Source organism: Narcine bancroftii, chromosome 2 (genome assembly GCF_036971445.1).
Source record: "Narcine bancroftii isolate sNarBan1 chromosome 2, sNarBan1.hap1, whole genome shotgun sequence".
In the NCBI taxonomy this organism is placed as follows: domain Eukaryota; kingdom Metazoa; phylum Chordata; class Chondrichthyes; order Torpediniformes; family Narcinidae; genus Narcine; species Narcine bancroftii.
Window position 1 is genome coordinate 84,248,135 of NC_091470.1, and position 18,869 is coordinate 84,267,003.

Genomic DNA, 18,869 nt, shown 5'->3' on the forward strand with positions numbered 1-18,869 from the left:
AGTGGAGCTGGTGGTGTGAGTTTTGTGGCACCTATACCTCTTTCTCCCAGATCCACCATCTCCACAATGAGGCTTTCTCTTCCATCTGAGACATCCTTCATTAAATGTGGTTTCCCCTGCACTGTATTAATGCACCCCTCATCTGTATCTCTTGCCTAAATGATAACAAACAGTAACCTGCCTAAATGACTATTAACCAGTGGCACTTGCATCGACAGTGATGAAATGTTTTGAGAGGCTGGTGTTGAAGCATATCAGCTCCTGTCTGAGCAGCAACATGGATCCATTCCAGTGTGCTTACCAGAGCAACAGGTCTATGGCAGATGCCATCTCATCGGTTCTGCACAAAACTCTGGAACACCTGATCAGCAAAGAGGTATACATTAGGATGGTCTTTATTGACTACAGTGTGGTATTCAACACAATCATCCCCTCGAAACTAATCAGCAAACTCCAAGACCTGGGCCTCAATACCTCACTGCAGTTGGATCCTGGATTTCCTCACCTCCAGACCCTCATCAGTGCAGATTGGCAAGAACATCTCCATAATCTCCACCAGCATCAGAGCACTTCAGTGCTGTGTACTTAGCCCCCTGCTCAACATGCTTTACACCTATGACTGTGTGGCTTGGTATGAGATAAAAGCCATTCACAAATTTGCTGTATAAAAAGAGCCAATGAGTCAGCATATAGGAAGGAGATTTGAAATGGCTGAATGGTGTACTAACAACAATCTCTCACTCAATGTCACCAAAAGCAAGGAGTTGATAGTAGACTAGGGATGGAAAACCAGAGGTTTTGGGGGAATCAGAGATGGAGAGAATAAATACATTTAAATTCATGGAAGTCGTTATCTTGAAGGACCTTTCCTGGACCCAGCATACTAATGACATTGTGAAGAAAGCATGTCAGTGTCTCTTCAAGAGTTGGTACAGGTTCAGTATGATATTGAAAACCTTGGCAAACTTCTTAGTATGTAGAGTGGAAAATGTACTGACCAGCTACATCACAGTGTGGTATGGGTATACCAAGACCTCTGTGTGATAAGTCCTGCAATAGGTAGTGGACACAGCCCAGAACATCACAGGACTCGAGAAAATTTACGAGGAATGCTGCTGTCAGAGAGCAACAAAAATCATCAAGGATCCAGAACATGCTCTGTTCTCACTACTGTCATCAGAAAAGAGGTAGAGTTGCCACAAGACTCGTGCTGCCAGGTTCAGGAACAGTTGCTCCCCCTCTACCATCAAACTCCTAAACAACAGACTGAATCAGAGATATTATTTATTACTGTGTAACCATGCGCTACTCGGAAGAAGACAGACATGTAGTGTAATCAGGTTAAGCTCTCTGTTTTATTAGGGGCTTAGGCCCGACTTTTATACTTCTTGCGTTCCTGTCATTTCCCCCTTTTGCCTACATCATGATCTGTATAACAAAAGCGGGTTTTCTGCACGCGGGTTCCTTCTTGCATAACAATCCCTTCTTCCCTGCACGCTGTGCCTGATATGCAGCAAGGCCAACGCCATTTTGGGGTCGCTGGCCTTTAAGGTGCCCTTGTCATCTGCCCGCTGGTTCACTTGCTGGGGTCAGTGCCGCTGTGCGGGCTGCTGGGTTTAAATTGCGCTCACTGCCCGGAGTGCCAGCTTGATTGCTGCAATTCTCTTTTCCACGCTGCTGAAGATCCAGCTGCGCTGGATGGGTCACGTCTCCAGAATGGAGGACCATCGCCTTCCCAAGATCGTATTATATGGCGAGCTCTCCACTGGCCACCGTGACAGAGGTGCACCAAAGAAAAGGTACAAGGACTGCCTAAAGAAATCTCTTGGTGCCTGCCACATTGACCACCGCCAGTGGGCTGATAACGCCTCAAACCGTGCATCTTGGCGCCTCACAGTTTGGCGGGCAGCAGCCTCCTTTGAAGAAGACCGCAGAGCCCACCTCACTGACAAAAGGCAAAGGAGGAAAAACCCAACACCCAACCCCAACCAACCAATTTTCCCTTGCAACCGCTGCAATCGTGTCTGCCTGTCCCGCATCGGACTGGTCAGCCACAAACGAGCCTGCAGCTGACGTGGACTTTTTACCCCCTCCATAAATCTTCGTCCGCGAAGCCAAGCCAAAGAAGACTATTGTGATAGTACATATCTATCACCAATGTACATAGTGTATATAGTAGTGTATATAGTTACTGTATCTAGACTGTGCTTATAGCGATTGGCTGAGAGCTAAGCCACACCCATTACCTGGGCCTTAAAGGGCTGTGTCCCTAGCCAGGTCGGATCATTCCGGACTGGTCGGCCACCTGTGAAGAGCTCCGGTCTTTTGCTAATAAAAGCCTTGGTTTGGATCAACAAGTCTTTGGTTCTTTCGACGAGCTCTACAATTTTATTAGCAAAAGAAAAATTTTTTTTGAAAGGGATGGAGCGTCTAATTAGGCCAGAAAAACTTGATATCGACCCACGGTCAGCTACAGCCTTCAAAGCCTTTAACTTCTGGCTGCTGAACTTTGAAAACTTCCTAAGGCTCATTGAGGTGGAGGAGGATAACCTGCGTCTAACAGCATTGCTGTCTATGGTGTCCTTGAGAGTCTACGAGAACATCCAGGATGAGACCACTTACACCGCAGCCATAAAGGTACTGAAAGAAATGTATAACCAACCGGTGAACAGAGTTCATGCCCGGCTCGTGCTTGCGTCGAGGAAGCAACAGCCCGGTGAGTCCAGTAGAGCATATTTACAAGTATTGAAGGCATTGGGCAAGGACTGTGACGAGCTCTACAACTATACATTATCTTTTTCTTGAGTATAGTTTATAAACCGATAAGTAAAAATTCTGCCTGAATCTCAGGTTTGTACGTGATGTCATGTATATACTCGGACACTAAATTTGAACTTGATCTCTAGTTCCTGCACATCTGCCCAATCCTCTCTCCCCATAACAGGGATAGGTTTCCCTTGTCCTCGCCTACCATCTGACCAGCCTCTGCATTCAATGTATTATTCCCAGCAATAACTGCCCCCTCCAGCAAGATCCAAACACCAGACACATCTTCCCTTCTGCTTTAAATAGAGATTGCTCACCCTACGACTCCCTTGTCCATTCAACCCTTCCCACTAATTGCTCCCCTGGAACTTGTGACCTTATCCAAGTACATCACTCACACCTCCTCCCTCACCACCATTCAGGGCCCCAAACAATTCTTCCAAGTCACAATCAAAATCAGAATTTATTGTCATGAACAAGACATGAAATACGTTGATTTGTGGCAGCATCACAGTGCAAACATTTTATAAACACCTTAACAAAATTAAATAAAAATAGTACATGAAAAGTCAAAGTACACCAATGTCTTTGGTTCATTGATCATTCAGGAGTCAAATGTTGGCGGGGAAGAAGTTGAGTGCTCATCTTCAGGCTCCTGTACCTTTTTCCCGATGGTAGCAAAGTTTTGAGGCATGGCCTGGGTGGTGGGGGTCCTTGATAGATGCTGCTTTCTTAAGACTCCGCCTCTTGTAGATGTCCTCGATGGAATGAAGTCTGGTGCCTGTGATGGGCCGAATTAACAACCCTCTGGGGTTTTTTCATAACCTGAGCATTGGCACTTTTGTACCAGGAGTGATTCAACAAGCCTGAATGCTCTTCATGGTACACCTGTAGAAGTTTTTGTTTGTCTTTGATGACATATCGAATTTCCTCAAACACCTCACGAAGTGTAGCTGCTAGCGAGCCTTTGTGATTGCATCAACATGGAGCCTCCAGAATAGATTCTTGGAGATGTTGTCACCCAGGAATTTTAAATCTTTGACTCTTCACTTCTGAGCTCTTGATGAGGACTGGTTTGTGTTCTGATTCCTCCTGAAGTCTACAATCATCTCCTTGGTTTTGCTAATGTTGAATGCAAGGTTGGTGTGACACCACTCAACGAGCTGATCTGTCTCCCTCCTAAACTCATCCTCGTTGCTGTTTGTTATTCTGCCGACAACTGTGGTGTCATCAGCAAATTTGTAGATAGCATTGGAATTGTGTCTGGCCACAAAGTCATGGGTGAAATGTGAGTAGAACAGTGGGCTAAGTCAGGCAGTACTTTGCCTATGAATGTTCAGGTGTCATTTACTGCATCTGGTACTCCCAGTGTGGCCTCTACATTGGGGAGACCAAGCACAGATTGTGGAATCACTTCATTGAGCATCTTTGCTTTATCCGCACAACATCCAGGGTCTCCCAATGCCAAACACTTTCATTCCACTTCCCATTCCCATGCTAACATGTCTGTCCATGTCCTACTGCACTCCTAGGTAGGAGCCACACACAAAATGGAGGAACAGCACCTTGAATTCTGTTTTGGCTGTCTCCAACCAGATAATACCAGCATTGTCAAATTTATTGTCATCTGATTGTACAAGTACAACCTGACAAAACAGTGGTCTGCTGTTCTCAGTCTAAAATGTGCAGGCACACACAGACATAACACACACATACATACAGACAAATAATACATATGCAGGACAAGCATTTCATCTATACAAATAAATACTGTTTTGTACATATGAAAGTCTCGAATGGTTAGTTTGAGCAGTTCCTTTGGTCGTTCAGGATTCTCACTCCTAGTAGGAAGAAGGTAATTCTCAGCCTGGTGGTGCTGGCTCTAATACTCCTGTATCTCTTCCCCGATGAGAGCAGCTGAAAGATGCTGTGTCTTCAGACATCGATCCTGGTAGATCATGTTGATGTGGGGGAGTGAGACTCCACTGATCCTCTCTGCAATTTTTATGGTTCTGTGGATGATATCCAATCTATTTCTCTGTAGCACACTGATGTATTTGGCCAGGACGTTCTTAGTAGAACTCCTAAAGAAGGTTGATATAATGGTGGCCAGTAGCCTTGCTTGCTTCGGTCTTCTCAGAAAGTGCAATCGCTGTTGATCCTTCCTGACAAGTACGATATTGAGTGTCCACAATAGCTCACTAGTTAAGTGAACTCTATGGAATTTGGTGCTCTCCACTGTCTACTACAAAGTTGTTGATGTGTCGTGGAGGATGGTCATTCCTGGTCCTCCTGAAGTCCACATCATCTCCTTTGTTTTGTCCACATTGAGACTTAAATTGTTACACTCGCACCATTTCACGGGATTTTTCATTTTGGTACAGGCCAGCATGGCTATGGTAGTACAGTGAATTAATAATCCATTACATGGCTTCAAATCCCACCGTGACAGGTTGGACATTTAAATTAATCTTTTATAAAATTTGGAAATGAAGCTCATTTCAACAAAAGTGGCCATAAACTATCACGAAAACACAACCAGTTTATTAATATCCCTTTAGAGATGGAAATTGGATGTGACATTCCCACACCAATGCAGTTGACTCTCAGCAACTTGACACTTCTTCCTCTCAATAAAACTGCTGCCTGCAGCATCACACAACTACTATGTGTCATCTGCAAACCTGATGATTGTGTTCGAGCTGGATCTGGCGATGCAGTCATAGGTCAGTAGCATGAACAGGAACAAGCTGAGTTCCGCTCCTGACCCACAACTACTGACTCATAAAATCAGAAAATTGATTTCTCCAATTTTCGATAACGTTGTTTTCTCAACCAAATGTGTCCCCCGTCCCCCCCCTGCTTTCCCTGATCTCTCTTGCCCCATTTCTCCTCTTTTCCCTCCCGCTCTACCTGCCTGTCACCCACACATTACTTTTTGCAGCACTCAGGCACCTTCCGTTCATCTTTATGGAAGTGTATCTGTTGCTGCCTTTTCCTTCTGTCACAGCTTTTTTCCATTCCCTGCACCACCTATCACTGGCCAACTTGTGCTCTGCCCCCTCCCCCACCTTTTTATTTGGGCATGTGTTTGTTTCTTGCTGTTTGTCATTGGCACAAAACATTGACTATATATTGCCTTCCATAGGTGCTTCCTGACCTGCTGAGTTCCTTCCACATTTTGTGTGTTGCTGCAGGCAGCATTTTTATTGAGAGGAAGAAGTGTCAAGTTGCTGAGAGTCAACTGCATTGTGTGGGAATGTCACATCCAATTTCCATCTCTAAAGGGATATTAATAAACTGGTTGTATTTTCGTGATAGTTAATGGCCACTTTTGCTGAAATGAGCTTCACTTCCAAATTTTATAAAAGATTAATTTAAATGTCCAACCTGTCACAGTGGGATTTGAAGCCATGTAATGGATTATTAATTCACTGTACTACCATAGCCATGCTGGCCTGTACCAAAATGAATAAACTTGCTATGAAGAGGACTGTAGTGATGGGGATTTGTTTGGGGGTTTAAAAAAAAATGGTTGTAATCATATTCTCCTGCTTTCTCTAGATAAGAATGATGAACCGGTGGCAGAGAATTTTAGGTTGGAAGAAAGTCATTTGCCTGAAGGTTTGCAGGATGGGCAGGTGAAAGTTCACACCAGATTTCTGTCTGTGGACCCCTACATGGTGAGTGCATGTCGATTAAGAGTAGTCCAGGCCACAAGTAAGTAAACAAACACAAATCAGGAGTATCATGCCCATTCGTCCCAATGTTTGTGCCCAGCAAGTTGAATCTGCTGACACTGGAATTTGGTTGAAAAGATATCCAGGGTTCATGGGCTGCTGTGGGGGACAAGGGAGGAAATTGATGGGGCCCTGACAGATTTTAAAAAAATTGTTTTTATCCTAAAGTGAGTTGCTGAAAGACTGGACATTAGCAAATGTGATCCAAGCAGGGATAAGCCAGGTAATTACATGTCTGTGAGTATTAGAAAAATCATTAGACAATTTTTCCCTCTGTTCTAAAGGGACATCCATTTATTCCAAGGTTGTTCCCTCTGGTTCTCATCTCTTCCACTACTGGAATCATCCATTTGATCCAGCCCTTCCCTGTCCCTCCCCCCACCCTCCATCCTTTCAATTTTGTCATCTTAATCATTTACATATAATGTGAAAAGTAGTGGACCCAACACCAACCCCTGTGGAACATGACCCATCACTGGCATTCAGCCTCCTTTATTTCCACTCTTTGCCTTCTATCAGTCAGCCAAGCTGCTATCCATGCTAGTATCTTTCTCATACCATGGGCTCCTATCTTGCGTAACAGTCTCAGGTGCAGCATCCTGTCAAAGGGCTTCTGAGTGAACAACATCCACTGGTTCTCCTTTGTCCTGTTTTTTTTAAATTTCCTCAAGAATTCTAACTGATTTGTCAGGTAAGATCTCCCCTCAATGACATGAAAGGTCTGCTAATACGATGAAATCTCATCCTTAATAATAGACTCGAGAATCTTGCCACCCACAGAAATTAGCCTAACAGGCCCATCATTTTCTGTCTTTTGTCTCTCTCCCTTCTTATTAAAGGGTGGTGTGATGGTTGCAATTTTTAAAAGATCACTGCTCATTCTTCAGCTACCTCTTTCCTTGGGGTGTGGTCCATCTGATCTAGGTGACCACCTTGATCCCCTTTAGTTTACCAAGCATCTTCTCCATGGTTACAGTGACTACACTCACTTCTGCTCTCTGACTCTTATTTCAGGCATTTCACTGATGTCTACTACAGTGAAGACTAATGCAAAATACCTATTCAGTTCATCTGGTGTTTAACTTGGACCACTGAAAAATGATGCTGGAGAAGTGGTAAAGGTGAACAGTGTCCACCTTTGTCTCTCTTTTACTCTATATATCTGAAAGATCTTTTAGGATCCTTTGTATATTGGTTATCTTATCTTCAGACAGTATATCATCTTTTCTTGCCTTATTAACTTTATAGTTTTCTTCTGTTGGTTTTTAAAAATAACCAATCTTCTGACTTACTGCTAAATTTTTTCCCCCTCTCTTTTGTGTTTATGCTGTCTTTGACTTGCCTTGTCAGCCACGGTTGCTGCTTCTTCTTTGGGATGAAACAATATTGCATTTTCTGAATTACTCCCAGAAATTCTTGCATTGCTTCTCTACCATCTTCCCTGCTAGGGACTGCTTCTCAACAAGTTTGGCCAGCTCCCCTCTCATGTCGCTATCATTACCTTTTCTCAGCTGTAAGACTCATCCGATTTCAGCTTTTCTCTCTCTTAGACTGCAGAGTGAATTCCATCATATTGTAATCACAGCCTCCTGAGGGTTCCTTTTCTTTGAGCTTTTTAATCAAATCTGGTTCATTGGATAGCACCAAATCCAAAATTTCCTTTTTCTAAGTTGGAAAAACCTTTGCGAAGCCCCACAGCACCCAGTCACTCATGCTCTCAGTTTCTGAGGGTGATGTGTATAGAGTCTTCAGGTGAGTGAATCCTCAAAGCATCTGGCCCAGATACTTGACTTGGCTGTGTCTACAAAACCTGTGAGGACCAATGGGCAAGAAATTCTGGCGGCGTTGTCAACCTCTTGCTGCAACAGTCAGAGGTCCACTTACTTCATATATTCCAGTGCCCAAGAAGGGCAAGGTGGTCAAGCCTTAATGACTATTGGCAGGTGATGCTGACGCCTACCTGTGATGAAGTGCTTTGAGAAGTTGGTTATGGAGCACATCAACTATCTCAAAGGACTGGGACTCACTCCAATTTGTCAATCATTACAACAGGTCAATGGCAGATGCCATATTGCTCACTCTCCACTCTGCATTAGATCTCCTGGACTGCAAGAACATCTACACCTGACTGCTGTTCATTGACCACAGCTCGGCATTTAACACCATCATACCAGCACGTGAGACTTGATCCTTGACTTCCTCATTGGCGGACCCCACCCATTCAGTGCAAAATTACAACATTACCTCCAACACATTCATCTCAAGGCTGTGTAGTTAGTCCCCTTCTCTATTTCCAGTATACCCTGTGATTGCATATCAAGTTCAGCTCGAAGTTGAACTTCAATTTCACTGACAACACCATTGTTAGCAAAATGATTGGTTAGTGGAATGTTGATTGATCCTGGTTGTGTGGTGTCAGAACAACAAACCTGCTCTCAATGTCATCAAGATCAAGGAGCTTGCTGTTGATTTAAGGAAAAAGAGGCCAAGTGATCATATCTGCATTGATGGGAGGGAGGTGGAGAGGTTAGAACCTTCATATTCCTATTTCATATTTTAGAAGACCTCTCTTGTAGGTAGCACAATGAAGCAGCCATGAAGAAGGCACCCTAATGTCTTCACTTTCTAAGAAGTTTGAAAATATTTGGCATGTTGTCATATACTCCATTAGAATCCATAAAAGTATGCTGACTGGTTGCATCTCTGCCTGGTTTGGAAAGTTGACTGGCCAGGAATGCAGAAGGCTTCAGAAGGTAACAAAGCCAGATACATCATAGGCTTTGACCTCCCATCCATTCGAGTCTATGTGAGTTGCTGCCTCAAGAAAGCAGCCAACATTGAAAAGGACTGCTATCCCATGGTCACAACCTTTTCTCCCTGCTAATTTGGGCAGAAGGGATAAAAGCCTGAAGTTCAGCACCTCAAGGTTCAAGAACAGATTTTTCAGTCTTGAATCATGGTGGACAACTGAGGGAATCTTACACTGTTGGTTATGCCATTTTTTGAGTGGGAGGGTGTGAAGATGCTAAACTAAGACTTTCTGTTTTGACTGTCATTAGAAACTTGGTTTTAAGAGGAATGGAATATTTGCTGTGGTGCTGGAGAATGTTTTTTTTCTCAATCCATATCACTGAGCACACTACCTGGTAACAATATACTTATGATTTGTGAACTTTACTGTGTTTATATTGCTGCATTAAAAAAATCTTGGTTGTAAAAAGCTCTTCATTGTTTGCAAGCATCTTAGGGGGCAATGAGTGTGTCTTTTCCCTGCTTGGTGCATTCTGAGCATTGGGACAATTAAATTAGAGCTAGAGCTGGTCTATGAGCATCATTTCACACGAAGGGTAGTTGAAATCTAGAACTCTATAATCTTAACAAGGTAAGATTGGGTGAAAAAAGTCAAAACTCAGTTTTTTTTTGTTAGGTGAGAATGTAAGGAATATATAACAACTACGGTAAATAGAGGCATGCTGCATAGGGTGTTAAGAAGTTCAAGGACTGAATTGGGCTCATCTTCTTCCAAAGTCCCTTCCTTTATTTGAATCTGTGCTGAGTTGGATAAATTATTTTGTCAAATTTGTTAGTTGGTTTTGATTTCACCTTGGCAGCGATGCAGGATGAATGAAGACACCGGGGCTGACTACTTGTATCCTTGGCAAGTATCTGAAGTTGTTGATGGTGGAGGAGTGGGAGTAGTAGAAGAAAGCAAACACCCAATGTTTCAAAAATGGGACATTGTAACTTCTTTCAACTGGCCTTGGCAGACTCAAGCCATTGTGGATGGAAAAATTCTGACTAAGGTAATTCATCACTTAACTGCTTTCATTTTAAACGTTACCATTGTTTAAGAGCTTTCTCTGTACTCAGCTCTCACCCACATATCCTCCATGTCCCGCACATCTGCCTTGGTCTCCTCCTCCCCCACTAGGTGATCCCACCACTAGACACATATTCTCCTCTCCGCCTTCTGCAGGGACTGCTCCCTCCGTGACTTCCTTGTTCACTCCCTCCCCACCACTTGGCCCCTTGGGACCTATCCATGTGACCACAAGAGATGCTCCACCTATGCCCACACCTCCTCCCTCACCACCATTTGGGGCCCAAAACTAAAGTAAAGCAACATTTCACTTGTGAATCTGCAGGGTTCATCTACTGCATCTGGTGCTCCCACTGTGGTCTCCTCCACATCGGAGAGACTGGATGCAGATGAGTAGATTGCTTTGTTACTCTTTTTGGCGTGGATCTCTCAGTACCCACCCATTTCTTTTCTCTACCTCATTTCATTGCTGACATGCACTTCCATACTGGGACTACCTGCAAATTGGAGGAACAATGCCTCATCTTCCAACTAGACACCTTTCAAATGGATAGCATTAATATGCTTCTCTGACTTTTTGTTAAACCCCCCCTTCCCCCATCGCTTTTCCCTATCTCTGTCTCTCCATTCCATCTCCTTTTGCACTAACATGATAAATTCTTACCTCGTCCCTTATCATATCCAATTAATACCTTTTGTTGGTCTGGATTCCTCTCCATGCCAACATTATCTGAATTCTGAGACTTTGAGATTTCCTGCTTCTGGCTTATTCCTTGAAGAAGGCCTCAGCCCTGAAACATCGGCAATATATATTTTCTCCTATAGACGCTAAAAAGGCCGCTGAGTTCCTCAAGCATTTCCATGTGTTTTTAGATACCATCTAGAACTCTCTTGTTAGGTAATGTGGTTGTGCATTTTCATCTCTGAATTTACTCACATACCAAAGCTATATCTTATTTAACCAGTGAAGTAACAGCCCATGGCACTGGAGATGACATGGATAGAGAATTGGATAGCAAACAGGGCCTGTTTCTCTGCTTTATGTCTCTATCCCTTGCACATTGAATATGGAGGATGGAGGATTGCGATAGGAGTCACGTGATGGAGTAGTGGCCGGTAGGGGAACTCCAGCCCTCTCCAGAAAAGTAAAAAAAAAGGTAGAGAAAAAACAGTCACGAACACAGAAACCATAACAAATTGAAAGTGAAAGTGTGGAGAAAATGGCAGCAAAGAAAGAAAAACCAAAAACAACGGGAAGAAAAGAAGAAGGAAGGACGTCGGAGGAGGAAGGTGAAGGCCTTACCGGTACAAGGAGGCCCTCCGTGGAGAGAGAAGCCCGCTCCCTGAGGTCAGTGGAAACCCTGAACTCAGGACTACAAAAATGGCTCATGGAGCCAAACAAAAGTGCACAACCGCGCATGTGCGAGGATTCGCGCATGTGCGATGCACAAGACAAAAACAACACCGACGGGAGGGGGGACCAGCTGAGGAGTAAATCTCCACAGCCGAAACAGACAAGTACAACACAACAGCAAGACTCTCAACAGGAAAATATAGAAAATAACGAGAACAAGAAGGAAGAAAATAAAAATAGGAAATCAAAGAAACAACAGATGACCCTCCCAGAAGAAGAAGACCAACACCAAGACACTTTTAATAAAAATAAGAAGAACAAAAATACCCAACAAAATAAAATAACCAACCCAACAAGAAAATCAGAAGAGACAGAGGTAAAGGACACAGATCCTGGAGTGGAACCAGAAGAAGAGGAGGGAGAACACAGAGAAATGGAAGATGAAGGGAAGGGAAGTACATGGATATTTTTTTTTTAAAGAATATATGGAATCAGTAAAAGAATGGCAGTCACAAGAATTCAGTGAAATAAAAAGAAGAATAAAAACTACAGAAGAAAAAGTGAATAGATTAGAGATGATCATGACAGATAGAGGAAAAAGTAGACAAGATGGAAGAACGAGAAACAGCTATAGAAATGGAGGTAGATGACTTAAAAAAGAAATTAGAAGAATCTGATTAAAAAGTTAAAGAAACACAGGAGCTGTTAGCTCAGAAGATAGAAATAATGGAAAATTATAATAGAAGAAACAATATAAAGATAGTGGGCCTTAAGGAAGATGAAGAAGGCAAAAATATGAAAGAATTTATAAAAGAATGGATCCCCAGGGTCCTAGGAAGACCAGAAATTACAGGAAGAAATGGAAATAGAAAGGGCACACAGACATTAGCCCCTAAACCACAACCACAACAAAAACCAAGATCCATTTTAGTAAAATTCCTAAGATATACAACAAGAGAAAATATATTGGAGAAGGCAATGAAAAAAATAAGAGAAGACAAAAAACCACTGGAATACAAGGGTCAAGAAATTTTTTTCTGTCCAGATATAAGTTTTGAACTCCTGAAGAAGAGGAAGGAGTTTAATGCAGCAAAAACGACCCTATGGAATAAAGGTTATAAATTTATGTTAAAATACCCAGCGGTACTTAAAATAGTTATCCTGGGGCAGCAAGGCAAACTATTCTCGGATCCGGAAAAAGCATGAAAATTTGCAGAACAACTACAAAACAGATAGAGAGATGAAGAGATGTAACAAGAACAAAAATGATAACAAACTATATATATATATAAATCTCTATCTATTTATTTATTTATATATATATATTTTTTTAAAATAGAGTATAAGTAAGAACTAAGAAGGGAAAGAAAGGAAGTAAGGAGGGAATCAAGAGAGTGACCTTTGTTATATATGAAGATTAAAATCTTTTCTGGGGGGGCTGGGTGGGGAAGAATAACAGTCACTGCGAAATCAGTTGACGCTTGCGAGCGGATTCGCAAATCCAAATGGAGAGGGGAGATGTGGTTGCCCGACAAGGGACAAAGGGCAACTCAGAAAGGGGAGGGATTATCGGGGTTAAAATTTTAGATATGAGAATAGTGGAAATATTTTAGAAATGTTGTCTTATAATGTGTTCAAAAAAAGAAAGCAGAAATGTATAAGAAGGGAAGGTGGTGATGAGGAAACGGAAAGGAAAGATAAACAAAGTATGAAATGGCTATGTTGAACTATATGACTTTAAATATTAATGGAATACATAACCAAATCAAAAAGAAGAAACTATTAAATTTACTGAAAAAAGAAAACATTGATATAGCATTCATACAAGAAACACATCTAACTGAAGTGGAACACAAGAAATTAAAGAGAGATTGGATAGGACATGTAACAGCAGCATCATATAATTCAAAAGCCAGAGGAGTAGCTATATTAATCAATAAAAATGTACGAATCAAAATAGAAGAGGAAATAATAGATCCAGCAGGGAGATATGTAATGATAAAATGTCAAATATATTCAGAAGTTTGGAATTTACTCAATGTATACTCGCCTAATGAAGAAGATCAAAAATTTATAACCATATAACCACTTACAGCACAGAATAGGCCAGTTCGGCCCTACTAGTCCATGCCGTAGCAAATCCCCACCCTCCTAGTCCCACTGACCAGCACCCGGTCCATACCCCTCTAGTCCCCTCCTATCCATGTAACAATCCAGTCTTTCCTTAAATGTAACCAATGATCCCGCCTCGACCACGTCTGCCGGAAGCTCATTCCACATCCCCACCACCCTCTGTGTAAAGAAATTTCCCCTCAAGTTCCCCTTATAATTTTCCCCCTTCAATCTTAAACCATGTCCTCTAGTTTGAATCTCCCCCTTTCTTAATTGAAAAAGCCTATCCACATTTACTCTGTCTGTCCCTTTCAAAATCTTAAACACCTCATTGAAGTCCCCTCTCAATCTTCTACGCTCCAGAGAAAAAAGCCCCAGTCTGCACAACCTTTCCCTGTAACTCAGACCCTGAAATCCTGTCAACATTCTCGTGAACCTTCTCTACACTCTCTCTATTTTGTTTATATCTTTCCTATAATTTGGTGACCAAAACTGTACACAGTACTCCAAATTTGGCCTCACCAATGCCTTGTACAATTTCATCATAACCTCCCTACTCTTGAATTCAATACTCTGATTTATGAAGGCCAACATTCCAAATGCCTTCTTCACCACACCATCTACCTGAGTATCAGCCTTGAGGGTACTATTTACCATAACTCCTAAATCCCTTTGTTGCTCTACACTCCTCAATTGTCTACCATTCAATGTATATGACCTATTTAAATTTGCCTTTCCAAAATGTAGCACCTCACATTTATCTGTATTAAATTCCATCAGCCATTTCTCAGCCCACACCTCCTGCCTTCCTAAATCACCTTTTAATCTATGGTAATCTACCTCACTGTCCACAACACCACCAATCTTTGTGTCATCCGCAAACTTGCTTATCCAATTCTCCACCCTACATCCAGATCGTTAATACATATAACAAATAATAGTGGACCCAGGACCGAACCCTGAGGAACTCCACTTGGACAAACAATTTTCTACCACTACTCTCTGACACCTTCCATCCAACCACTGCTGAATCCATTTCACTACCTCCTTATTTATACCTAATGCCTCCACCTTTTTTCCTAACCTCCTATGGGGAACTTTGTCAAAAGCTTTACTAAAGTCCAAATAGACAACATCCACAGCTTTTCCTTCATCAACCTTTTTCGTAATCCCCTCGAAGAACTCAATCAGGTTTGTCAAGCATGATCTACCCCTGACAAAACCATGCTGATTACTCCCTATCAATCCTTGTACCTCCACAAATTTGTAAATAGCATCCCTCAGAACACTTTCCATCAACTTGCCCACCACAGACGTCAGACTTACAGGCCTATAATTCCCAGGTTTGCATTTGGACCCTTTCTTAAACAGAGGAACCACATGCACCACCCTCCAATCCTTTGGTACCACCCCCGTGGCTAGTGACATCCTAAATATCTCTGTTAATGGCCCCACTAACTGTCCACTACCCTCCCTGAGTGTCCTAGGGAATATTTTGTCCAGTCCGGGAGATTTATCCACCTTTATCTTTTTTAACATAGCCATCACTACCTCCTCTGTTATCCTTATATGCTTCATGACCTCCCCACTATTTTTATTTACTTCAACTGGTTCAACATTTTTTTCCCTAGTGAATACCGAGGCAAAGAAATCATTCAAAATTTCCCCCATTTCCTCAGACTTCTCACTCAGCCTACCCTCGCTATCTACAAGGAGTCCAATTTTATCTCTCACTAATCTTTTACTTTTAATGTACTTATAGAAACCCTTTGGATTTATTTTTACTCTGTCTGCCAAAGCCTCTTCATGCCTTTTTTTAGCCTTTCTAATTTCTTTCTTAAGATTCCTTCTACACTCCTTCTAGTCCTCCTTCAACTTCTCAGCTCCCTGCTCTTTATACCTCTTGTACACCTCCCTTTTTCTCCTAACCAAATTTCCAATATTCCTCGAAAACCAAGCCTCCCTATGACTTCCAGCCTTTCCTTTGATCCAGACTGGGACATAACTACTCTGTACCCTCAAAATTTCTTTTTTGAATATCCTCCATCCTTACCTGAAAATATCCTGTCCCACTCAATACTCCCCAAATCCCTTCTTATTCCTTCGAAATTTGCTCTTTTCCAATCCAGAACCTCAACTTTAGGCCTCTCCTTGCTCTTCCTTAAAACTACCCTAAAGCTAACAGAATTATGATCACTAGACCCAATTGGTTCTCCAACATTAATGTCTGCTACCTGACCTAGCTCGTTCCCTAACAGGAGATCCAGTATAACACCATCCCGAGTCGGTTCTTCTACTAACTGATTTAGAAAACAATCCTGAACACATTTAACGAACTCCAGCCCATCCAGCCCTCTAACTGTATGGGTATCCCAATCAATGTGTGGGAAGTTAAAATCTCCCATGATCACTACCCTATGATTTTCACACATATACGTTATCTCCCTACAAATTTGTTCCTCTAATTCCCTTGGCCCATTTGGTGGTCTGTAATACACCCCTATTAGCACCCTCTTGCCTCCTCCACCCCTCAATTCCACCCAAACAGCCTCACTGGTCGATCCCTCCATACCATCCTGCCACCTCACGGCAATAATGTCCTCCCTAACAAGCAGAGCAACTCCTCCTTTTTTACCCCCTGATCTATCACATCTAAAACAAATGTATCCCGGAACATTAAGTTGCCAGTCCTGCCCCTCCTGTAGCCAGGTCTCACTAATTGCCACAATATCGTGACCCCAAGTATCTATCCATGCTCTCAGCTCATCTACCTTGTTCACTATGCTTCTTGCATTAAAATATATGCATCTCAGAGAATGACCCTCACAAATATTCTCTTTTTTACCTTCTACCCTAATCTTCATCCTACCTTTATATGCAAGATATCTTTTTGAAGATAGCAGATATGCAAGGGAACATACTAATAGGAGGGGATTTTAACCTTAATTTGGACTCAAACATGGATAAAACTGGAACAAAAACTTAACAGAAAGAACAAAGTAACCAAATTTATAATTAAATCGATGCAAGAAATGCAACTTTTGAATATATGGAGGAAACAACACCCAAAGGAAAAGGAATATTCATATTATTCGGGTAGACACAAAACATACTCAAGGATAGACCTATTCCTGTTATCAGCCCACATTCAAGGGAGAGTTAGGAAAATGGAATATAAAGCTAGACTATTATCGGACCACTCACCCCTGTTATTGGCAATAGAGCTAGAGGACATCCCACCAAGAATGTATAGATGGAGATTAAACTCCATGCTACTTAAAAGACAGGATTTTAGAGAATTAATTGAACGACAAATTAAAATGTACTTTGAAATAAATACGGAATCAATGAAAGATAAGTTTATACTATGGGACGCAATGAAAGCGTTCATCAGAGGGCAAATAATAAGTTATGTAACTAAGATGAAGAAGGACTACAATTGGGAAACAGAACAGTTGGAAAGGGAAATAACAAATATAGAAAAAGAATTAGCAATGAAGGAAGACACAACTAAAAGAAGATAATTGGCAGATAAAAAAATAAAATATGAAACACTACAAACATATAAGTGGAGAAGAACATAATGAAGACAAAACAGAAATATTATGAGCTAGGAGAAAAAATGCACAAAATTCTAGCGTGGCAGCTTATGATAGAACAAACTCAAAGAATGGTATTGGCATTAAGGAAAAAGGACAAACAAATTACATATAATCCAACGGAGATCAATGAAAACCAGGGAATTCTACGAGCAACTATATCAAACTGAAAACAAAGGGAAAGAAGACAAAATAGATGAATTTCTAACTAAAATTGAACTACCGAAATTACAAACAGAGGAGCAAAATAAATTAATAAAACCATTTGAAATAGAAGAATTACAGGAGATATTAAAAAAACTACCGAACAATAAAACACCAGGAGAGGATGGATTCCCAATAGAATTCTATAAAACATTTAAAGACTTATTAATTCCTCCCCTCCTGGAAGTAATCAACCAGATTGATAAAACAAAAAACATACCAAATTCATGCAAAACAGCAATAATTACAGTAATACCAAAGACAGGGAAAGATCCACTCGCACCAGCGTCATATAGACCAATATCTTTACTTAACACAGATTATAAGATAATAGCTAAACTATTAGCAAACAGATTGGCCGACTATGTACCAAAAATAGTAAATCTAGACCAAACTGGATTTATTGAAAAAAGACGAACAACAGACAATATCTGTAAATTTATTAACTTAATTCATGCAGTAGAAGGAAATAAAACTCCAACAGTAGTGGTTGCTTTAGACGCAGAGAAGGCCTTTGACAGAGTAGAATGGAATTATTTATTCAAAGTACTACAAAAATTCAGCCTACCAGAGAAATATATTAATTGGATTAAAGCATTATATAAGGGGCCATTGGCGAAAGTGACAGTAAATGGATATATATCAAAACAATTTAACTTAAGCAGATCAACAAGGCAAGGATGTCCACTATCTCCCTCACTGTTAGCGTTAGCTATAGAACCACTAGCAGACTGATAAGAACAGAAAATAAAATAAGAGGGATAAAAATAAAAGAGAAGGAATATAAAATCAGTCTATTTGCAGATGACGTTATAAGCATCGGGGTACAAGATCCATGCAAATAAAAGTGAAGCAATACCAATGAATAATGCGGATTTCACAAAGTTTAAGAAAGAATCACCATTTAGATGGCAAACACAAGCAATGCGATACCTAGGTATACAAATAAATAAAAATCTTGGCCATCTATATAAACTAAATTATCATCCATTAATGAAAAAATTACAAGACGACTTAGAGCATTGGAAAGACTTACCACTAACACTGATAGGAAGGATAAACTGTATTAAAATGAACATTTTCCCAAGGATACAATACCTATTTCAGTCATTACCAATTCACCTAACAGAGAAATTCTTCAAGGAGTTAAAGAAAATAATAAGGAAATTCTTATGGAAAGGGGGGAAACTGAGGATAGCACTAGATAAATTAACAGAATGGAACAAACAGGGAGGATTACAACTACCAAACTTTAAGAAGTATTATAGAGCCGC

General features: G+C 41.2%; 1 protein-coding gene across 10 annotated transcripts in view; it reads left to right on the forward strand.

The window, feature by feature from the left end:
* ptgr2 (prostaglandin reductase 2) overlaps positions 1 to 18,869 on the forward strand; it is a 61,721-nt gene that overhangs the window by 8,409 nt on the left and 34,443 nt on the right. For 9 of the 10 annotated variants that reach the window (XM_069917316.1, XM_069917319.1, XM_069917315.1 and 6 more), the window contains 2 exons: positions 6,331 to 6,449; positions 10,118 to 10,309. In XM_069917316.1, coding sequence (XP_069773417.1) covers positions 6,331 to 6,449; positions 10,118 to 10,309 — 311 coding nt within the window. The remainder of the gene's footprint in view (positions 1 to 6,330; positions 6,450 to 10,117; positions 10,310 to 18,869) is intronic. The other variant, XM_069917323.1, reaches the window with a different exon arrangement.